The 24,417-nt window shown below is 38.9% G+C and overlaps 1 protein-coding gene and 1 long non-coding RNA gene across 4 annotated transcripts in view; both read left to right on the top strand.

Moving 5' to 3' along the window:
- Positions 1–24,417, top strand: part of ALG5 (ALG5 dolichyl-phosphate beta-glucosyltransferase) — a 44,777-nt gene that overhangs the window by 2,219 nt on the left and 18,141 nt on the right. For 2 of the 3 annotated variants that reach the window (XM_040448259.1, XM_040448258.1), the window contains exons 2-6: positions 2,337–2,508; positions 2,893–2,939; positions 4,986–5,054; positions 6,379–6,471; positions 11,081–11,194. In XM_040448259.1, coding sequence (XP_040304193.1) covers positions 2,370–2,508; positions 2,893–2,939; positions 4,986–5,054; positions 6,379–6,471; positions 11,081–11,194 — 462 coding nt within the window. In that variant the 5' untranslated portion in view covers positions 2,337–2,369. Of the gene's footprint in view, positions 1–2,336; positions 2,509–2,892; positions 2,940–4,985; positions 5,055–6,378; positions 6,472–11,080; positions 11,195–24,417 lie in introns of those variants that run through there. The other variant, XM_040448260.1, reaches the window with a different exon arrangement.
- LOC121012868 (uncharacterized) lies at positions 11,702–24,059 on the top strand. Its single transcript, XR_005782367.1, has 3 exons — positions 11,702–11,747; positions 19,999–20,001; positions 23,413–24,059. It is a non-coding gene; the product is annotated as an uncharacterized LOC121012868 (long non-coding RNA).

The raw sequence follows: 24,417 nt of genomic DNA, 5'->3' as shown, positions 1-24,417 counted from the left end.
GAGTCAGATGCTTAACTGACTGAGCCACCCAGGTGCCCCGTGTTATCATGGATGTTTAAAATTTTTAACCATTATTAAGTGATTTCAAATATCCCATCTGTTCAAATGCCTCATGTATGTTTTAGTATAGTCTTTTCCATTGAGCATTCACATACACTTAGCACTCAACTGATATGTCTCAAGTATGTTAATCTGTAACAATTTGTCTTGCGTTTTTGTTTTTGTTTTTCCTTGTCTTTAATAAGTAGTCGTTTGTCCTGTAGAGTTTCCAACAATCTGAATTATACTGATTGCATCCCCTTGGTGATTGTTAACATCTTACTCTGTCTCCTGGATTTCCTATAAACTGGTAGTAATATTTAGATATGTAATCAAATGCATGTTTGAGGTTTTTAATCAAAAAAGGCATGTGATTGATGCTGAATACTTCCTCTTGTATCATACCAGAAGGCTTGTTATATCTAATTTTTTCTGATGTTGAGAGGATCCAGGAGTTCAATTTTGTTAGCCTGACCGACCAATCATAAAGTTTGTCAACCTAAATCCATTATTTCTCTGGGGGTTGCAAGGTGGAATATTCTAATTGTTATCATTCCTTTTTCGTGTATTACCTGGAATTCTATAATGAAAAAAAAATTCATTCTCAGCCATTCAGTTACTCTGACATATCTTTCACTTATAAAAGGTAAGACAAAAGGCAGAATTTTCAAAATAATGAGGTGATTCTGTGGCATCTTACAGAGAGCATTGATTACTTTTGTTAGGAAATTGAATTTAGAAATCACATTCTGGACACTGGGGTGCAGAATAGGAACTTTCTTTTATCAGGGAGAGGGAGAAAGTGCGTGTGCATGTGAATAGGGGAACGGGGGAAGGGCGGGGGGACAGAAGATCCAAAGTGGGGTCTGTAATGACAGCAGACAGCCAGATGCAAGGCTGGAACTCAAGAACCATTAGATCATGACGTGAGCTGAAGTCGGACACTTAACCCACTGAGTCACCCAGACACCCCCAGAACAGGAACTCTTAACCACTAGTCGGGATACTGCTTCCATGCCTCTACTAATCAGAGCAAGTTCAATTTCATTATGTACCCAATGGAATATTATAAATGGTCACCACATTAAAAATGAGTAGCATTCCAAATATTTGTGGATTGACTGCTTTAAAAGCAGGAAGTGTAGGGGCGCCTGGGTGGCGCAGTCGGTTGGGCGTCCGACTTCAGCCAGGTCACGATCTCGCGGTCCGTGAGTTCGAGCCCCGCGTCAGGCTCTGGGCTGATGGCTCAGAGCCTGGAGCGTGTTTCTGATACTGTGTCTCCCTCTCTCTCTGCCCCTCCCCCGTTCATGCTCTGTCTCTCTCTGTCCCTCAAAAAATAAATAAACGTTGAAAAAAAAATTAAAAAAAAAATAAAAGCAGGAAGTGTACCAGTAGAAACAGTGTTACAAAGAATGGTTATTTACAGGGCTCACTCCCAAATAAAAATGGAAGGGAGCTATAAAATGTTAGTAGTGCATGGTGACAGAGCTTACAAGTTTGATACTTTATTTAAAAAACAATGTATTCTTTTTTTTTAAATTTTTTAATGTTCATTTTTGAGAGAGCAAGCGAGTGGAGGAGGGGCAGAGAGAGAGAGAGGGAGACACAGAATTCGAAGCAGGCTTCAGGCTCTGAGCTGTCAGCAGAGAGTCTGATGTGGGGCTTGAACTCACAAACAGTGAGATCATGACCTGAGCCGAAGGTGGATGCTCAACCGACTGAGCCACCCAGGCACCCCAAAAAATAATGTATTCTGAATTCAAATCTAGGATAAGTGTCAAGAATATATTCTTAAGCATTACTGGCCCCTACCATGGGGGTGGGGGGGTCGTTTCTTCAAAACCTTGCTTGATTTGGTCCTAGATGGGAGGTCTGGCCTCATTCCACACATTCTGCCTGTACTGTGAACTTACCTTCTGTCACATACAGGCTCCAAGTAGGAATCAGACCTAACTATGTGCTTGCCGGGGGATTGGAGGTTCAGGGCATCATAGATTGCACTTCTAGTGACTGTTCTCTATTAGATCTAGGACAATGGAGTCCTGGGGATGACAGGTCAGAAGAGACAAAGAGCCCCCTAAGGCATTATTAGTACCTTACCAGTTGAAGAAAGGAAAATAACCAGTGCATAAGTAAGGGATTTGAATTTTCATCTCTAGACAATTGTTAATGGACTAAAAACTGAGAGTAAATATTCCACCAAACAAAAAAAAATTATGTAAAGATGTGTTCTCATATAACAAATCGAAAAAAAATGTCAACATAACATAATTTCTTGTTAACATACCTGCTTTTAGATTTCCTTTGTTGCATTTATAACTGCTACAAAAATGCCACATCTCCATCAATATGAAGAAGAGAAGTTCTTCTTAAATGCCAGAGGACAGAAGGAAACTTTGCCCAGCATATGGGACTCACCTACCAAGCAACTCTCTGTTGTTGTGCCTTCATACAATGAAGAAAAACGGTGTAAGCCCGATTTCATTTTTTTGGTCATTTGGGAAGAAAAGGAAATTTAAAGTATGACCTTTATTGTCTTTGCCAGAACATTAACAGATGTGGGCTGTGGTGAGTGCATAGTTGGTAGATGTAGTTCAGAAGAGGGGAAACGAGTCTAGCTGCAGAGGATAGGGTCAGCATCAGAAGTGGTAGGACTGAAGTATTCTAGAGACTAGAGTAGCTAGATGTGAACAGCAGACCTTCCAGATGGGAACGGCCACTGGAGGAAAGTCCCAGAGGAGCCTATTAGACTCTTCAGACTTTTTCCATATGTAAACTGAGTGTTCTGAGGCTTGGTAAATCATTTTCAAAAACAATTTTTCATATATATATATATATATTTTTTTCTTTAAGTGCCTGTAATGATGGATGAAGCGCTGGGCTATCTAGAGGAGAGACAGGTATCATGTTTTCTCTTTCAATATGATGTCTCCAATTAAAACCAGACTAGATCACCAACTTGTAGATCCTGGCTAGACCGACGGTAAGAGGCAGTGCTGGCCATGGCCGGGGCGTCAAGGTCACAGGGCCTCCCGTGCTCAGCTTGTTGCCTGCCATGGGCTGTCAGCGAGCAAGCCCGGCACGTGGCTCACTGCCTCCAGCAGCAGGTGGGTGAACCCAGAACAAACTGGAAAGCTGACATTATTTATGTACCCTCCCACCCGCTTTTATCTTCTTGCCTGATGGTACATTTAAAGTTGAATGTGGATCTTGAGAAACTTAACAGATGGCCATGGGGGAAGGGAGGGGAAAAAAAATAGTTACAAACAGAGAGGGAGGGAGGCAAACCCTAAGAGACTCTTAAATACTGAGAACAAACTGAGGGTGGATGGGGGTGGGGGAGAGGGGAAGTGGGTGATGGGCACTGAGGAGGGCACCTGTTGCGATGAGCACTGGGTGTTGTATGGAAACCAATTTTACAATATATTTTAAAAAATAATAAAAATAAAAAATAAAGCAGCCAAAAAATAAAAATAAAAAAATTGAGTACATCTGCAGACTCTGGCAGCACAGTGCTGTTTTTACTTTTGTGACTTTTTAAAAAGACATTTATTTGAAAAAGGCTTATAATTAGAGTGAAATTATTTTTGTTTTTCTTTATTATGCAGAGGAGTTCCCCTCATTTATTTTCTCTTCTTTCCCTGAATAAAGAGAAGAAAAGTAATACGTGCCCTTGTTTAATAGCATCAGCTGCTGTTGGAATCTCCTTAGAGACTTTAAGGAAACAAATGGGTTTTGTGGCTGGTTCTTTTTTTTTTTTTTTTTAAGAAAATTCCTTGTTTTGATTTACATTGGTTTTATGTTTTCTTTGTAAAAGGAACATAGAAGATTCATTGAAAGAGAGGAGGACATGTTGAAAAATTAAATTTAAAGAAAAGAAGGAGAGAGGGGCGCTTGGCTGGCTCAGTCAGTGAAGTGTGCAAATCTTGCTCTTGGAGTTGTGAGTTTGAACCCCATGTTGGGTGTAGAGATTACTTAAAAAAAAAAAAAAAAAAAAGAAGGAAAAAGGGAGAGAATGGAGCCCTTATTAAATGTGTGGCTTCTGCCTCTTCTATTACATGTGTTCTTTACACCAACCACATAGACTGGGTGTGGGGGTTTTTTGTTTGTTTGTTTTTTGCTTTTTTGTTTTTTTAAATGGGAAAACAGGCCAAAATGTAACTTGCCTAAGGTCATAGGTTGTAGCCTGTCTCCAAAGTGCTCAGCACAGCAAGCACGTGGCTGCTCCCACCGGTTTGGTGCAGGGGGACCAGGGCAAGAGCAGGACTCACGGACACTCAGTCAGTGTTTGCTCTCTGCTCTTGCCCAGCATCTCTCTTCCTTTTGGTTCTTGGACTTTTTATTTTATGTGACTTGTGCCCTTACATATCACTCTATAACAACTATTATTTATAACCTTCAAGGACAGGTAAACTATTTTATTGTGGTAGGATTTGGTTAAACTAAATAAATGTCCGGGATTTATATTCCTAGCCTACAGGAAATTGGGAGAAATAGCTACTCAAGTAAACTTAGAGAAAGAAATGAAAGAGCTTGCATCTTGGGTTAGAGGACACGAGAAGTGAGGAAGAAACCCATGAGTTAGTAAGGATTCTTAGCTATTCTTGCCTCCCTCCCCAGCCAAACAAAAGCCAAGCAAATTCATTGCAAATAGCAACATGTTACATAGGATGCCCCTGCCAGTACTTGGGAACAGCAAATAGCAGAAATGCAGCATGAGGCAGGAGTGACGGGCATCTCTGGGAGTCTCTGCTGTGACAGTTGTCTGTTTTTGCTTATTTTTGACTTATGTAACCCCACTGGGTTTAGAGTAAGGATGTATTCTCCAGAGGGAACAAAGACTGAAAAAAAAACCAAACAGTTGTTATTTAAACTCTTTGCAATCTTATCAGAATTCTTGATGGCATTTATGCCAAATTGAGGTATTTTATCTTTGCTTCTTGCAGAAGCAAGATCCCACGTTCACGTATGAGGTGATAGTAGTTGATGATGGCAGCAAAGACCAAACTTCAAAGGTAAGTAAACTTGCTTTTAGGATTGCCAGTGGATAGAAATGTAGAATAATTTAACAAATGTAAAGTCTTATTTCTGGTCATCAGAGAGTGCTAAAGCTGTGCCAGCACTCTCTGTTGTTACAGTGTGGGTAGTCAAAAAAGCAGAGAGGTTTCACCTATGGAAAGCTGGAAGATAAACCTGCTGTTCTACTACTCCATAAGACCAGGGAAGCTTTGAAGATCATCACATTGGGAGAAAACATGTACAACAACAATTCACCTTGGCCACTGGGACCCTTCTTTGCCTACCAATATATGGTTCCTTTTTTCCTAAGCATCATTTTTTTTTTTTCTTTATACTCCACCTTGCCTTACAGTTTCTAAGCAGTCATGCAAATAGGAAGATGCCTTCATATCTGGCAGTGGGTATCAGCTATGTCCTTTGGCATACCTCTATCTGGATTTACCCACAGGAGGTAACAAGTATCTTAGAGTATTATCCTCTCTCATTCCTGCATTCTTAGACCTATAGCTCCTAAGCTGCTAAAAAAAACCCTAAAAGTTGGTCTGCCAGGAGGGCAAACAGCAGATGAGAATAACTTCACACTCTCTATGGAGATGAGGGTCAAAAGGAGAAGGTGTTGGGGCACCTGGCTGGCTCAGTTGGTAGAACATGTGACTCTTGATCTCAGGGTCATGAGTTCAAGCCCCATATTGGGCATGGAGCTTACTTAAAAAAATGAGGGGGAGGGCTGTTGATGAAGATAGGTAATATAGAAAGGCGATGTGGAAAAGCAAAGGGCATGGACCATACTACAATGGGTTGATGACTAAATGAGTGATGAAGAGATGTGTGTAGCAAATACAGATCACTGTTTCACGGCTTTGATTGTAAATCAAAAAATAATGGCAGTTGAGTGAAAAGATTTGGGGGAAATATTCCAGGATATGAGCAACTTCTGTGGGGAGTAAGATCAGTTGCTGACACGTAAGTAAGTCATTAAGCAGTAAGCGGCAGGGTCAGGGGGAGGATCACAAGTGTGTACCAGTCGATCAACGCATGGGTTTTATTTTCTCAAGCAGCTCATTAGCATAAATAAAGGAGTCAAAATAAGAGACAGCCACTGCCTCTTCTGTTGTTGCCTCTGCAGAAAGGTGAATTGTGACTTCAACCTAGTGGGTTGAAGGAATTCAACAACTCTGGGCCACTAAAATGTACAGTGTGTATAATCTAGTCAGAAGAACAGTGTAACGGAAATAGCAGTATTTAAGCCAAACTCAGAAACCTGGTTTACTGTCTTAGAATCCAAGTTGATATTATTCTGACTTTTATATAATTTGACAGGTAGCTTTTAAATATTGCCAGAAATACGGAAGCGACAAAGTACGAGTGATCACGCTGGTGAAGAATCGTGGGAAAGGCGGAGCTATTAGGATGGTAATACATAGTTTCAGCATTTTAATCTGAAACGTAAACATTTTTTAATAAATTCTTTTGCAGACTAATATGTTTGTTTTCTACAGCTGTCTAATTGAATACCACCATTTCAGGTTAGTGGTGAATTAGTTTTAACAAGAACTTCATATACTTATCTATATATAATGTGATCAAATCTTAAAAATCATGCCATATCTATGATATACTGGGTAATTCAGGAGAATAGGTGTATCTTAATCAAAATTTATAATGTTATCATCTGCCTCTGTGTGTCTTTAATACAGTCACCAGATAATAAGAGTATATGATTTTTTTGCAGTTTATAAAATGCTTTTACATATTAAGGTTTACCTATATGAAGACACTGTGCTTAACATGGTACCTGAACTAAGATAAATCTGATGTGGGTCTATCTTGATGAAATTGGCAGTCTGCTAGAAAAGATGATTATACTGATGAGAGGTACACATGATGTGTTATAGAAATTCCAAAAGGAATAGGTTACTTTCAGCTGAGGCATGTCAGGTAGAAGTCAAGATACTCTGAAGAAAGACCACAAGTCAAGATATGTGGAAGAAAATCCAAATAGTGTCTTAAATGATTTAGAGGTTTATTTTATTTTGCCCCCCCCCCCCAAAAGAACTCTAAGTACAAGCAGTCCCGGGCTTATTCAGCAACCCCACTGTGTCATCAGAAACTCTGCCTCCTAACTTTTCACTCCCTTTTTCCTCATTCACACAAGGTGACTCCTGGAGTACCTGGGAGCCATTACATCCACATTCCAGATAAGAAGGAGAGGGGCAGAGGGCAAAAGACATATGCTGGCTGGTTTGCCCCCTTTTGGGGAACTTTCCTAGAAGCTCCATCTAAAAATTTACTTAATTGTCATTGGCCAGAACAGTGTCCCAAGGCCACCCCTATTTCCAAGGAAGGCTGAGAAATGTTTTTCCTCACATTTTCATTCCTGACCTGATGAGACATCCATTAGTAAAACAGAAGGAAAGAATAGATTTTGAGTAGGTAACTATCAGTCTCAAGCACATGTCAAGCAAACTTGACAAAGGAGATACCACTGAAGCCAAGCCTCCAGCAATGGTGAAAACTGGCTTCCACCTGGTTATTCCACTCGACTGGTCATTTTCAGCTGAACAGTAAATTAGCCACTTCAACATAATTATCACATTTAACCCTCCTCATATTGTCTCATGAGTTAGGTCCTACTTTTCAATTACTTAGTTGAGGGAAGTGACACATAGTAAAGCAACTTACCAAGGTCACAGGGTTATTCATAGTCAGAATGAGGATTTAGATTAGGTTAGTACCCTGAAATCCATACTCTTAACCTAACATCTCTGTTAGTGTGTGGGAAATGTTGAGAGAAGAGCAGCAGGACAGAATTCAGAACTCTTGGAATACATACTAGGAACAGTGAGCTTGCTCTGACTAGGTCATAAGCCATGCAAAGAGGAGAAAAAGAAAATAGGGTTGGTGTAATATCATGGTGGCCTTTAAATCCATCCATTCACTTATTAGAGATACTTAGATGAAAGACAACCATCCTATCCTTAAAGATACCATACTTTAATAGTGTTGTAACGCTGTAATAGAATGGCGCCACTTTCCAGCTGGGAGGAACAGCTGGAGACTTCCCATAGGAGGTAAATTCTGCACAGAATCTTCAAGGAAGACTAGAAATTCTATCCAGGCAAAAGTTGGGGCAGGGAGCTTGCAGAGGAGGGACATGACCAAAGGTATGAGAGAAAGCACTACAATCATGAACTGCTAGTGGTACATGTGGGTTGACTTTATAGGAGTAAGTTCAAGGGGGTAGGTGGGTTCATATCCTGAACTTTTAGGGTAGGGACTTATAGGCTTTCACCTTTGACAGAGTGACAGTAGCCAGCACAGTAGTGTAAGCAAGGTACAAGTGGATTGTTAATTTGGATTATGATGGTGATGCAGCATCAGAAGAGGAGAGACCAATATGGTAGGGGTGGAGGGCAAAAATGAGATAGAATTGTATCAGGTGATCAGGGAGAGGAATAAGTTACCTAAGACCTTGGAGGAGGCCAAGGAGAAGGAGAATGTCATAGAAGGAATGAAACACTGGAGAAGGAGCTGATTTAAAAGACAACTTTAATTGAGTTTGAGCCATATTAAGGTTGAGATACCATGTAGTGGTATCCAGAATAGCCTGGTAGAGAAGATGTGAGTGAGTAGTCCACATGCATCAGATGGTAGTTGAACCCATTAAGTTGGCAAGGAAGAAGGTATAGAGAAAAAGGACAGCTGGAAACCAAGCCTTGGGGAAATGCGGCTCATGAGGAAGAACAGTGTAAGCAGTGAGAAGGGATAGGGTGTGATTGAATGGACAGGAATGGGAAGTGCTAGGATAGACTACCTTTTCAAGAAGTTTGGTGGTGAAGTGAAGGCCATTGTCGGTAGAGTGGAGAATAGCCAGCATTGAAGAACCTCCTTTAAAAAATAAAATAATATGGTGTCTTGGTGGCTGAGTTGGTTGAGTGTCTGACTCTTAACTTCTGCTCAGGTCATGATCCCAGGATCATGAGATCAAGTCCCGTGTTAAGCTCTGTGCTGAGCGTAGAGCCTGCTTGAGATTCTCTCTCTCTGTCTCTCTCTCTCTCTCTCTCTCTCTCTCTGTCTCTCTCCCTCTCCCCCTCCTTCCCTCCTCCCCCCTCCCTCTCTCTTTCCCTCCTCCCTCCCTCTCTCCCTCACTCTCTCTCTCCTTCTCTCCCCACCTCCCTTTCCCCCCATGCTCCCCCACCTCTCTCCCCTGGTCATGCTCTCTCTCTTTCTCTAAAATAAAAATTTTTTTAAAAGATAAAATAATCGGGGCGCCTGGGTGGCGCAGTCGGTTAAGCATCCGACTTCAGCCAGGTCACAATCTCGCGGTCCATGGGTTCGAGCCCCGCGTCGGGCTCTGGGCTGATGGCTCAGAGCCCGGAGCCTGTTTCCGATTCTGTGTCTCCCTCTCTCTCTGCCCCTCCCCCGTTCATGCTCTGTCTCTCTCTGTCCCAAAAATAAATAAACGTTGAAAAAAAAATTAAAAAAAAAAAGATAAAATAATAAAGTGGACTAAACAAGATTTAAAGCCAAAGACATTTTCCATAATGTTAAATAATTACCTCCAGTTCACCCTTAACATGTATTGCTGAAATAGTCCTTTGTTGTTTTTTTTTTCAGTTTTTTTTGTCCAGATGTTAAACAAAACATTTTTATTCTGCCTTTTCACCTGTATTCTTTTCTTTTTTTTTTTTTTTTGAAAGAGAGCGAGAGAGAAAAAAGAGAGTGCGAGCAGGGAAGAGGGGCAGAAGGACAGGGAGAGAGAGGGAGAGAATCTTAAGCAGGCTCCACACTTAGCACAGAGCCTGACTCAGAGCTCGGTCCCACAACCCAGGAATCATGACCTAAGCAGAAATCAAGAGTGGGATGCTCAAAAGACTCAACTACCCAAGCCCCCTCACCTGTATTCTAACTGATATGACTAAAAAAAAAAAATTACAGAAACTAATTAGTGGGCTTATCCCATAGAATAAATTATCAAAGTTTTGTCTACATTTGTATATATCTTATCTATATTCACATACTGTTAAGTAATATCAGAAGCTATATTTCTCCTGTATCAAGCCGTACATATATTTATACTTAAGAAACAATGAATTCATTCAAATGGACCATGAATTAAGAGTTGATGTATAGTTTGTTTCCATGTGAAATGTACACTGATAGAGCCATATTTTGCACAAAAGGCCAATTGATTCAGTATTGAGAGGCATAATTTTGCTAAGTGTCAGATGATTCAAATAACATAAAATAGTATTTGGATATATCCATGCTTCCCAAATTTTAGTGACATTCCATATTTCTTTGTTCAACAATTAATTTAAACTGCTTTAGATTCCATAATAAAGAATACTGGGGTGCCTGGGTGGCTCAGTCTGTTAAGCCTCCGACTTTGGCTCAAGTCATGATCTCATGGTTGGTGGGTTCAAGCCCCATGTCAGGCTCTGTGCTGACAGCCCAGAGCCTGGAGCCTGCTTTAGATTCTGTGTCTTCCTTTCTCTCTGCCCCTGGCCTGCTCATTATCTGTCTCTCAAAAATAAACGTTCAAAAAAACAAAGAATACTAAAGATCTATCTGATGGTGGGTTTCACAGCAAGTCTGTATATATTGTATTTGTTCAATCCACTCATAAATATGTTCTTCATATGCTGTCCTAAAGTAGCTCCTGATATGCACACAACACATATATAACATACATGATAGATATTTTACTTTTGTTCTTACTGATGTGGGATATCTTTTATTCATCCAAATCTATATTCCTATCATGGTATATTCCAAAGTAATAGTGGTAGGACCTCACAAAGTTTTTAAAATCATGAACTAGGCATTAGATACATTTGGAAGAATCTTACCAATGTAATTTGTTTTCAGGGAACTTTGGCATCCTGCCATTTCACACCTAGTATTAGATATGAGATTATCTAATATTAGTTATCTTAAGTCAAGCAGAACAAACTGATATGTCATTGGATTTAGCCTTAATTTTAAGCAACTTTCTTTTAATTGAAATGTTTAAATACAGGGTATATTCAGTTCTCGAGGAGAAAAGATCCTTATGGCAGATGCTGATGGAGCCACAAAGTTTCCAGATGTTGAGAAATTAGAAAAGGGACTGAATGATCTACAGCCTTGGCCTGTGAGTATGAGAATATAGATTAAATAATCTTCAGTCAAGAACACGGGGAGTCTAAAGTAACATTAAAATGGAATTTACGGGAGTGCCTGGGTGGCTCAGTTGGTTAAGTTTCCCGACTCTTGATCTCAGGTCTTGATCTCAGGGTTGTGAGTTCAAGCCCCATGCTGGGTGTGAAGCGTACTTAAAAAACAAAACAAAACAAAACAAAAAAAAAACTAACAAAAAAATGGAATTTACATACAAGTTTAAAAACTGGTGTTTTTTTTGTGTGTGACATTCCTGTATACAGTCCCACAGAAAAGCTAACCATTTTATTTTTTTATTTTTATTTTTTTTTAATTTTTTTTTTCAACGTTTATTTATTTTTTGGGACAGAGAGAGACAGAGCATGAACGGGGGAGGGGCAGAGAGAGAGGGAGACACAGAATCGGAAGCAGGCTCCAGGCTCTGAGCCATCAGCCCAGAGCCCGACGCGGGGCTCGAACCCATGGACCGCGAGATCGTGACCTGGCTGAAGTCGGACGCTTAACCGACTGCGCCACCCAGGCGCCCCGTAATCATTTTATTATAAACATTCACTGATGGTCTGAGATTTACTTAACAATTACTTATTTAATATTCTGGCCATATCACTCCATTTTCAATCCCTTCTATCAGAGTTTTAATATTTATTATCTATATATTCAGCTAAGGCTTTTATTTAAAAGCATAGATGGAGCCTCCCAGGTAAAGATGTGAAATGAAACTGGATCACAGAGACTTGGTTTTGATGAAACAGACCTAAGCAGGAACCACTCAGTAAAGATCATGTGCACCTTCATGACATAGTTTCAAAAAGTAGAGATAGACTTTTATTCAGCATTTGAGATTCATCCATATTGCTATGTTTATCAATAATTTGTTCCTTTTAATTGCTCAGCAGTATTCCATTGCTTGGGTGTATGACAGTTTGTTTATCCATTCAACTGTTGAAGGACATTTGGGTTGTTTCCAGCATTTGGCAATTATGAATAAAGCAGGTATCAACATTTCATTAAAAAAAAAAAAAAAAAGTGGAAGTTAAAGAAAGAAAACTCCTGGTGCCATTTCCACTCTTTATTTTATTTATTTTTTTTTTTTTTAATGTTTATTTATTTTTGAGACAGAGAGAGACAGAGCATGAACGGGGGAGGGTCAGAGAGAGGGAGACACCGAATCTGAACAGGCTCCAGGCTCTGAGCTGTCAGCACAGTGCCCGACGCAGGGCTTGAACTCATGGACTGCGAGATCATGACCCGAGCCGAAGTCGGCCGCTTAACCGACTGAGCCACCCAGTCGCCCCCCATTTCCACTCTTTAAAGGCCATTTAGATATATTGAAAATAAAAAAAATAAAAAAATAAATATATATATATGTATATATATATGTATATACATATATATATATTGAAAAAAATAAATAAAAATAAAGGCCATTTAGAGAAAGACGAATTTACCACATTCTGAGCTTTTTACCAAATAGTCCCAACCTGGAAAGAATCAGACTGAGACATTGAATAAGCACCCTGGGACAAAATTAATCAGTACACCTACCTGCTATCACACAGTATCCGAGGATTTCAATAGCAGCCAGAAAAACTGCTAGGGCTTGCCAGTTTCAGGGCTTCAAGCTCAGTTAGGGCACAGATCCATGTGATTAGACCCCTTCCTCAGTGGAGTGTATCCTTGTACAGGACATGGGAAAATCTCACAATAACAAAGAACCCATATAACCCACCAAAGCTACACTGAGCTCTAAGGGAGCTCCCTCCTTCCCCCAGGTGTAATATTCAGGCCTTGAAACTCTAGTTCAGAGGGGGAAAACCAGGGGCTACCAAAGGTAGAAGTACAGGTTTCCCCTGCTATCCAGAAGCAGAGTGTTCTCATTTGTAAGCCCAGATGGCATAAAGCAAAGAAGCAATTACCATTAATTCATGTGGAAAATGTTTTTGAATGTTCCCTGACCCAAAAAATAACCTCCCTTAGGCTTTTCTGACACCTTAAGACACAGCTACTGTCAGTCTTTTATAAAAGCAACATGGCCTAACAAGAACTTTTGAAAAGCGGGGGATACCTGTGTATCAAGGAAAATTCCCTTGTACTGTACAAGTGCTACCCATGTTAATCACGACAAAATGAAATAAATGTCAGCTATACCAACATACTACTATAGAAAAAGAAAGTTTCATACCAAAGTATTTTTGCTGAACAAATAATGAAAATAATTCAGCAACACAGGCATTTGAAAGAGTGAGGACAGGGGCGCCTAGGTGGCGCAGTCGGTTAAGAGTCCGACTTCAGCCAGGTCACGATCTCGCGGTCCGGGAGTTCGAGCCCCGCGTCGGGCTCTGGGCTGATGGCTCGGAGCCTGGAGCCTGTTTCCGATTCTGTGTCTCCCTCTCTCTCTGCCCCTCCCCCGTTCATGCTCTGTCTCTCTCTGTCCCAAAAATAAATAAACGTTGAAAAAAAAAAAAATTTAAAAAAAAAAAAAAAGAGTGAGGACAAAACAGAATGATATTAAAAGAGACGCCACAGAAAATTTTCATAAATTTAATACCCTCATGATTGTCAAGAGGATTGTCCTAGTTCTCCCCAGTTCTCCCCTAGTCCTTCCCAGAGAACTGACAAAGATTTGGTAAATGTTTCTAATGCATTATGCCTCTAGCTTGGGGGAGCCATGAGTGGGAGGGAGGATGGAAGATGTCAGGTTGTTTGCAGCTGACTTTGTGTCATTCTACGTAGGGCAAAGAAAAATTAAGTAATTTAGCCAAAGTCAGAGGGTGAACAAACAATAAACAGGAGAAAAATCTGAACCTTCTGTGAATCCCAATTCCCTTTATACAACTCTGAAAAGGAAAGGAGTTCTGATGCCATCCTTTTCATTATCATAAGCTAATTTACTGCATTGTTACTGTAAATATCGAGTTTTAAAGAATGAAAGCATTTGATGATGATTAAACTTTTAATTCACAGCCTTGGTCTACAGCACCTCACAATATGTCTAATTATTTAAGAGTATATCACAATTCACTTGAATGAATTTGAACTCAGTTCATTAAGAATTTTAATCAATATGCATCATATATCTCTTTTTGAAGGAGGCAGAGAAGTGACAGAGTTCTAAAATCCACTGTCTGGATCAACTCAGTAATAATTATTTTTGAATTGGGATGCTGTCTACTCATGATTATGACAAAACTCAAACAGTCGGGCATTACTCAGAAAACTTGTACTCTGAAGCTAACATTCATAGAGGAATTAGAAGAAATCTTTATTATCTAATTCAGAGGTTGGCAGACCTCTTCTGTAAAGGCCCACAGAGTGAATATTTTCACCTTCAAAGCCATACAGTGTCTGTTGCTACTCAACCCTGACTGTAGCACAAAAGCAGACCTAGATAATACATAATTGAATGACCATGCCTGTGTTCCAATAAAACTTTATTTACAAAACCAAGCAGCAGGCCAGATTTGGGCCACAGCCTATAGATTACAGACCCTTGGGCTAATTCAGTCATTTATCTAGTATTGGAAACTTTTTATAATTACCAAGTGATCTTTTAGTCTTTGCTTGCATAGCTGTAGTGATGCCCAAGCAGCCCATGTATCTCAACTCAGTTACAGAGTTCCTTTTTGCATTAAATGCAAATATGCCTCCTTTTGATATCCCCTTTGGTTGGTTCTGTTTTTCATAGCTACACAAAATAGTCTACTTCTCCTTTGTGACAGCCTTTTGGAGAGTTAAAGCGATTTCCATGTGTCTTCTCTATTCTAAGCTGTCAATAGTTCTTCCAGTTTTCAAACAGCATATTTCTTTTTGTTATCATCCTGGTCATTTTCCACTGAAGATGTTTCAGTTAGCATGGATCTGGTTATACTGCATTTACATTGTTACCTCATGTAGCCAACTCTTTCATATGCAGTGCCATTGCCATTGAACCTTGTCTCCCTATCCTCAAACTGGCACAGTTATTTTTGTTTCTGTGTTTCTTTTGCCTTGTTTTATTTAGGAACAGAAGTGTGGCTCTTTATTAAGCATCAGCATATTTGATTTCTGTTTCTTAGGGTGTAGGGCTTTTTTTCCATCTTTAATGAAATTGCCGTTCCCTTCTCAATGAAGTCACAAATCTGATAAGCGTGGCTTGCATATATTCCCTTGAGCCCAAATAAAAATTGACTAGAATTTTCAGAACTAGTTCTGAAAATAAGGAAACAAGAACATGGGTTTCAAAGTAGTGAAGTCCTGTTATGACCACATGACTAACCCACTAGATACTAACCCACTAGTACTAATCTACTACACAATAGTTAAATGTCTTTTACAGCATTGTGTTGACTCTCCAGAACATTTGTAATGGCTTCTAATGTTTTTTCAGTTGATTTTATTTTTAATGGCAACAAAAAGAAATTTACTACTACTTTGTACTTTTAATTCCTCTTAGAGTTCTGGTCAGATTATTCTTAATGAATTTAGAAAAGTTGCTTGCAATTTCTTCTCTGAAGAAGGTCTTTTAAGGTTTTAAATTAAATATATGTAATTTAGGTAGAGTTTTGTGTAACACACAAATAAAATAGGATTTACATTTAGTTCCAAATACTTTATCTGTATATCTTTTTTCTTTAAGTGCAAAACTTTTATCCTAGTTTTTCAATTTCTTTTTTTTTCCTTTTTTTTAAATTTTTTTTTTTATTTACATCCAAATTAGTTAGCATATAGTGCAACAATGATTTCAGGAATAGATTTCTTAATGCCCCTTACCCATTTAGCTCATCCCCCCTCCCACAACCCCTCCAATAACCCTCTGTTTGTTCTCCATATTTAAGAGTCTCTTATGTTTTGTCCCCCTCCATGTTTTTATATTATTTTTGTTTCCCTTCCCATATGTTCATCTGTTTGGTCTCTTAAAGTCCTCATATGAGTGAAGTCATATGATATTTGTCTTTCTCTGACTGACTAATTTCGCTTAGCATAATACCCTCCAGTTCCATCCACATAGTTGCAAATGGCAAGATTTCATTCTTTTTGATTGCTGAGTAATACTCCATCGTGTGTGTGTGTGTGCGCGCGCGCGTGTGTGTATATATATATATATATACACATCACATCTTCTTTAGCCATTCATCCATCGATGGACATTGGGCTCTTTCCATACTTTGTTGATAGTGCTGTCAACATTGGGGTGCATGTGTCCCTTCGAAACAGCACACCTGTATCCCTTGGATAAATACCTAGTAGCGCAATTGCTAGATTGTAGGGTAGTTCTATTTTTAATTTTTTGAGGAAGCCCCATACTGTTTTCCAGCTGGCTGCACCAGCTAGCATTCCCACCAGCAGTGCAAAAGAGGTCCTCTTTCTCCACATCCTCACCAACATCTGTTGTGGCCTGAGTTGTTAATGTTAGCCATTCTGACAGGTGTAAGGTGGTACGTCATTGTGATTTTGATCTGTATTTCCCTGATGATGAGTGATATTGAACATTTTTTTCATGTGTCAGTTGGCCATCTGGATGTCTTCTTTGGAGAAGTGTCTATTCATGTCTTTTGCCCATGTCTTCACTGGATTATTTGTTTTTTGGGTGTTGACTTTGAGAAGTTCTTTATAGATTTTGGATACTAACCCTTTATCTGATATGTCGTTTGCAAATATCTTCTCCCATTCCGTTGCTTGCCTTTTAGTTTTGCTGATTGTCTCCTTTGCTGTGCAGAAGCTTTTTATTTTGATGAGGTCCCAGTAGTTCATTTTTGGTCTTGTTACCCTTTCCTCCAGAGACGTGTTGAGTTAGAAATTGCTGCGGCCAAGATGAAAGAGGTTTTTGCCTGCTTTGTCCTCGAGGATTCTGCTGGCTTCTTGTCTTACATTTAGGTCTTTCATCCATTTTGAGTTTATTTTTGGGTATGGTGTAAGAAAGTGGTCCAGGTTCATTCTTCTGCATGTTGCTGTCCAGTTTTCCCAGCACCACTTGCTGAAGAGACTGTCTTTACTCCATTGGATAATCTTTCCTGTCTTGTCAAAGATTAGTTGGCCATATGTTTGTGGGTCCATATCTGGGTTCTCTATTCTGTTCCATTGATCTGAGTGTCTGTTCTTGTGCCAGTACCATACTGTCTTGATGATTACAGCTTTGTCATATAGCAGCTTGAAGTCTGGGATTGTGATGCCTCCTGCTTTGGTTTTCTTTTTCAAGATTGCTTTGGCTATTTGGCTCCAGCTTTTCAATTTCTTAACCAGTAATTATGTTACCTCTTTTAATAAAATATACTTGGGTTTGCAATAATTTTTCTAAGCCAAAATATATGATGGTCACTTGTTTAGTTGCTTAACTATTCACAATAGAATCAAAACTTCCTGAACAGGTAAAATAGATGACAAAAAGTCTGCATTCTATTAACCATAGAGTCATTCCTCAGGCCACGACTTGGATCCTAAATTCTCATTTAGACACAGTTTCAAAAAACTTAGTTTTTAGGTTTTGAAGGGCACAAATGATTAAAGGTAACATATGAAAGAGATATGGAGTAAAACTGCATTGACAAAAACTATAGGGGCAGATATTAATCACCACCACCGCCACCACCCCACGCCCAAACACACCCTTCAGTCTGGAGCAATTGCTACCTAGTGGCCCTGAATGTTCCTTTGTCTTCAATTCAGTAGTCCTGGGCCAAAATGTGGGTTTGGTACACCAAAACTTCATATATGTATACATGGTTTGGCTTTTTCATTAAACAGGAACGTGACAATTATTATTTCCTTTTTTTTTTTTTTTTTTTTTTTGTGACCATGGGCAGGTTCAAGAGCCTGTTATGTTTGTGTCACCCTCTCAGATGACCAAGCATGCAAAAGAGATCCCTGAACTTCCCAAATCATTTGTTTTATAGACCCAGCATTCTTGTGAGATCTTTTTGAAAATCAAACAAGGGAGAAAAGAAAAATTAAGAAGATAGTTTTGAAAATGTAAAAAGAGGAAGAGTATATGTAATTGACCTTTTAGGACAGTCTGTCTCAGCAGATCACAAAGTATGTTTCCCACACCTGTGAAGGACAAGAGCTGCCTATCAAAGCAGGTATATAATGCCAACCAACCTGGCTTGAAAGTGGATATCTCTTAAGTACAGAGAAAGCAAAACTTTTTCTCTAAAGGACCAGAGGGTAAATATTTTAGGCTCCGTAGACCACATGTGGTCCCTGTTGCAATACTCTTTTTTTAACAACACTTGAAAAATCATTCTTGCTCATAGGTCATGAAAAGACAGGCAGCAGGCTGTTTTTGGCCCACAAATCATGGTTTGCCAACCTTGTTCTAGAAGATTGAAATCTTGATGTTAACCATAATTTTTGCTGACCACATAAAATTTTCATAAGTTTAATATCCTTATGATTGTCAAGAGAAGATATCCTAATTTAAAAGGAGGAAAATAATTAGGCATCTTTTGTTGCCAAATTTATTTGTTGAGTGTGCAGTTTGATACAGTATTTTTATAGAACAAGTTAAAAGTAAGAATCAAAGGTTTGGGTGCCTAGGTGGCTCAGTTCGTTGTCCAACTCTTGATTTTGGCTTGGGTCACGGTCTCCTGGTTCATCGGTTTGAGCCCTGAATCAAGTTCCAAAGTGGCAGTGTGGAGCCTGCATGGGATTTTCTGTCTCCCTCTCTTTCTGCCCTTCCCCCATTCATGCTCTCTCTCTTTCAAAATAAATAAATAAAATTTAAAAAAAAATCAAGGAGTGCCTAGGTGGCTCAGTCGGTTCAGCGTCTGACTTCAGCTCACGTCATGATCTCATGGCCCATGAGTTTGAGCCCGTGTCAGGCTCTGTGCTGACAGCCTGGAGCCTGAAGCCTGCTTCGGATTCTGTGTCTCCCTCTCTCTCTGCCCCTTTCCCACTCACACTGTGTCTCTTTCTCTCAAAAATAAATAAACATTGAAAAAAAAATTTTTTAATAATAATCAAAAGGTTTAAATAATTCACATCCATTGATCCAGTAATACATATCTCTTAACCCAGCTTTGAGAAACTTATCTTAAGGAAATAATTAAGAATGTGTATAAAAACAAATTTTCAAGGATTTTTGCTTATTTTTTATTATAGCAGTGTTTTTTAAAGAGAAGGAAAACTTAGAAACAATTTTAAGTGTTCAATATTACTTTACACAGGTTAAATTCATTATAATAAAGGATGCTATTCATTGTATACAACTAGGTGAAAAAAATTTTTTTGAGACGGAGAGCATGAGCATGTGCCCAAGTGCGGGAGGGGCAAAAGGAGAGGGAAAAAGAGAGAATCTTCAGTAGGCTCCACGCTTAGTGCAGAGCCTGATGCGGACTCCATCTCAGGACCATGAGGTCATGACCTGAGATGAAATCAAGAGTCAGATACTTAACCCACTGAGCCACCCAGCCACCCCCAAAAAATAAATTTTAAACATCTGGATATATATAGGTAGCTAGAGTTATATCTAGTTACCTACCTATGGAATTGTCTGTGGATAGTGGAATTATGGATATCTTTTCAAATTTTTATATTTCTTTAATTTTATTGTTTATTTTTAACAATGAAACTTTATTGCTTTTGAGGAAAATGGGTATAGGATTTTTTTAATTTTTTAATAAATACAAATTTTGCTAAACTCAGTACTTTGCTTTATATGCTAAGTTTTCCATTTCTGCCCATATTGGATGAATATGACTGATTTCATCATAAATTGTTTCAACTTCATTTCTATATATCTATCTCATTTGGAGTCACGTTTGCCTCATGGAGTACCTGTGCCAATTTTCCATTTCTCTTCAGTAGGTTTCTTAATTTTGGGTTCAGAATTCAAATGCACCTAGGTTCAAATTCCATGTGACCTTGGACAAGTTAATCCATCCACCTCATTTTCCTCACCACTGACATATGGACAGTGAGCCTATGGACAGTGATGGTCAGTGGGCTTTGCACTGACATCTCAGAGCCTGCTTGGAATTCTCTCTCCCATTATCTCTGCCCCTTCTCCACTCCCTCCCTCCCTTTCTCTCTCTCTCTCTCTCTCTCTCTCTCTCTCTCTCTCTCTCTCTTAAAGAAATGAACATTTAATTTAAAAAAAGGAAGAAATCCTGAGGTGATGATTAAAATGCATGTCAGGTGTTTATCATTATGTCCAGCACTCAATAACCATCATCTCTAATTATAAACGTTAGCCCTTATGCTTAATTCTCAGAGCTAATTCTAATGTTACTGTTTATAATTGTTAGTATAAATTAGATCTACCTAGTCCTTCAATTCTATTCTTCTAGTCTATTCCTTTTCCCCAGTGAATTGTGAGAAAATACTTAAATGGAAAAGTATCAGAGTTCTGATTAAACATTTCTTTCTAGAAGACAATATGGTACCAATTTACCACTTTTAAAAGCTAGCTGTAATATTTCAGTGACTGAAATACTCATTTTTTTCAATACTACAAGAAAATTAGTGATACTCTGAAAGAGGCATAAAAGACAGTGACTCCATGTTTACATACATTGTCTAATATGAGCAGTTTTTAAAACAAGACTATCTTTTCCTGAAGAATAACTAACTGTTCTAAAAGCCATTTAGATGAATTCCTTGCGATAGTGACATTAGTACCAGGGATTCAGTTCTTACACCAGAACTGAAGATAAACAAAATTCTCTTAAAAGCTTTTAGGAGATTTTAAATGAAAGCTTTTGGTTTTTATTTGTTTTTGTTTAATTAAATGGCATTTTAATGCTATTTAGTCTCTGAAAGGTGGGAGGAGGTCCGTTTGTTTTGTTTTGTTTTTTCCTATTGCTTGGTAACATTACTGTTCTTTTTGGATTTAAAGTTGAAGTTTATTTGCCATATACTATTTGAACTTTTTATATAGGTCTTCTTTAAGAAAAGCATTCTCGGGGCGCCTGGGTGGCGCAGTCGGTTAAGCGTCCGACTCCAGCCAGGTCACGATCTCGCGGTCCGTGAGTTCGAGCCCCGCGTCGGGCTCTGGGCTGATGGCTCAGAGCCTGGAGCCTGTTTCCGATTCTGTGTCTCCCTCTCTCTCTGCCCCTCCCCCGTTCATGCTCTGTCTCTCTCTGTCTCAGAAATGAATAAACATTAAAAAAAAAAAATTAAAAAAAAAAAAAAGAAAGAAAAGCATTCTCAGGTGTTACCTGGGTGGCTCAGTCAGTTGGGCATCCGACTCTTGATTTTGGCTCAGGACATGATCCCAGGGTTGTGAGATTGAGCCCTGTGTCAGGCTCTGCACTAAGCACGGAGCCTGCTTAAGATTCTCTCTCGCTCGCTCTCTTTCTCTCTCTTCCTACCCCTCTCCCCTGCTCATGCTCTCTCTAAAACATACACACGTACATACATACGTAAGTAAGTAAAAATAAAATAAAGAAAAGCATTTCTCTCCCTTCCTCTGCCAGAAAAAGAAGGGAAGAAATTATTCCTACTACTAAATAGTAGGCAAAATATATAACAGATAATTTTCAAAAGAAAATATAGCCAGTAAAATTTCTCAAAGTTTACCTTTTCATTAAAAAGGAAATTAGGGGGGCGCCTGGGTGGCTCAGTTGGTTGGGCGGCCGACTTCGGCTCAGGTCATGATCTCGCGGTCCGTGAGTACGAGCCCTTCGTCGGGCTCTGTGCTGACAGCTCAGAGCCTGGAGCCTGTTTCGGATTCTGTGTCTCCCTCTCTCTGACCCTCCCCCGTTCATGCTCTGTCTCTCTCTGTCTCAAAAATAAATAAACGTTAAAAAAAAAAAAAAAGGAAATTAGGGGTGCCTGGGTGGCTCATTCAGTTAAGCATCTGATTATTGATATTGGCTCAGGGTGTGACTTTGCAGTTGTAAGATCAAGCTCTGCATTGACCTTTGCACTGACATCTCACAGCCTGCTTGGAATTCTCTCTTTCCCATTCTCTCTGCCCCTCCTCCACTCCCTCCCTTTCTCTCTCTCTCTCTCTCTCTCTCTCCCTCTCTCTCTCTCTCTCTCAAATAAATAAACATTTAATTTAAAAAAAGAAAAGGAAATTATATCACAAAGGGTTATATTTTTCCCTTTTAAAATTAGCAAATTTAAAATGAGAATAATTAGAAATGGCAAGGATTGGATGAGGTAATCAATATTATACCCATTTAGTGGGAATATAAAGAGCTTTTTGAAGAATAATTTGGCTCATATATATTTAAAACATTCATACTTTCAACTTAGTATTCTATTTGTATGACTTTTTCCAAAGAAGGAAATCCAAAATACAATTAGAGTTTTATATCCAAAGATGGTCTTTTGAGCCCCTTTCTGAAAACATGAAATTAGAAATAGTCAACACATACACAAACACTGAAAGTATGGTAAATCTCTATGGTGAAATATAATATTGCACTTGCCCTTGACACAAAAAAGAAAGATGGACATGCAACACTGCTATGATAAGTTCTTGAAAAGTAAACTTGAATCTTATCAAGCTTCTAACCCAAACAACCAGTTTACAGGGAACACTGGGAACAGAGGAACATGATAAATGTCACCAGTGTGGATACAATCAACAAAATCCAAAACCTGGGTAAGTCTACAAGACAAGTTACATAGTTTCTTCAACAAATAAGTATAAGAAAAAAAGAGTAGGGGGAACCCACAGGTAAAAGAAATATCAGCCGATTTGTTGAGTGGGGTAGTGATGAGGGGCTGTAGAAGAAGCAAGGTTGGCCATGTATTGGGTTTTTTGTTTTTTTTTAAATATTTTGTAATGTATTGATAATTGTTGAACCACGTTGTGGGTACATGAGGGCTTCATTTTCCAATTCTCTCTACTTTTATGCAAAACAGTGAACTTGAACATAAGAAATTTTTGGATTATTTTAAATGGAAAAGAACATGACATATAGGTGAATTTCAGCTATGGTTTTAAATGCAGAGAAAAAAAAGAATACAAAAAAAATATATAAAATACTATCAGTGGCTGCTTTTAGGTAGTGAGATTATACATGACTTTTCTCTTTATAATAAAGTTTTACTATGTGTAAATTTACGTGCTTGACAATTTTTTTTTTCAATATGCACTTTTTTATTCTGTTTATTTTGGTGAATGGTTTAAAGGTCAAATGGTATAAGAAGAAAACAGTGAAAGGAGGCCCACGCTTCATTGCTCAGCTTAGTCACTTAGTTACTCTCAGAAGTAACCAGTATTATTTATTTCTTGCATATCCATCTGGAAGATGCTATAAGTATTCTTTATTTAAAAATGCAGATTGTAACACTATTACTATTCTGTTGTTTCCACTTAATGATGTACCTTGGAGACTGAGCCACATTTATATAGCAGAGTGCTTCCTTATGCTTGCACAATATCGTAACTAATGCCTTTGGATAGATCTACAGGATTGCTTTGCTGCTAGAAGCAATACTGAAATGATTAACCCTGAATGAAAGTCCTTTCCCACATATACAAGTTTATTTACAGGAAAATTCCTGATGGTGGAATTGGTGGGTCAGATTATATGTATATTTGTAGTTTTTATCATTTGTCACATTGCTGCCTGTAGAGTGTGTAGGCACCATATAGTAAACACTGTTCACCTTGCTCTTAAGTGTGATTGAGGATGTTTTCAGTTGTTTAAGAGCAGTTTTCACTTCCTCTTTTATGAACAGTCTGTTCATAGACTTTGCCGCTTTTCCAACTGAGTTGGATACTTTTATAATAGTTTGTAGGAGTACTTTAGCATTTTGGAAGTAATCCTTTTGTCTGTAATATAAATTACCAATATTTCCCCCCAATATATTTGTCTTTTAATTTTGAAAACGCTTGGGTTTTTGTTAAAATTTAAAAAAAGAATTAAGTTCATTTTAAGACGAGGGGAGGGGCAGAGAGAGAGGGAGAGAGAGAGAATCCCCAGCAGGCTCTGTGCTGACAGCACAGAGCCCAACGCAGAGCTTGATCTCATAAACCATGAGATCATGGCCTGAGCTGAAATCAAGAGTCGGATGCTTAACCAACTGAGCCACCCAGGCACCCCTCTCTCTACACAGTTTTTTAAAAAAAATTGTTGTCAAATTGATCTATCTTTTCTTCTAGATTTTGTGTACTTATGTTTTCCTTGAGGTCATTTTAAAAATTATTCCTGGGCCGCCTGGGTGGCTCAGTCGGTTGAGTGTCCGACTTCAGCTCAGGTCATGATCTCACAGTTTGTTGGTTCAAGCCCCACATTGGGCTCTGTGCTGACAGTACAGAGC

This window comes from Herpailurus yagouaroundi, unplaced genomic scaffold, assembly GCF_014898765.1.
Source record: "Herpailurus yagouaroundi ecotype Mexico unplaced genomic scaffold, PumYag 197, whole genome shotgun sequence".
Taxonomy (NCBI): Eukaryota; Metazoa; Chordata; class Mammalia; order Carnivora; family Felidae; genus Herpailurus; species Herpailurus yagouaroundi.
Note: the sequence above shows the minus strand (reverse complement) of the source record. Positions and strands in the feature narration are given on the sequence as shown.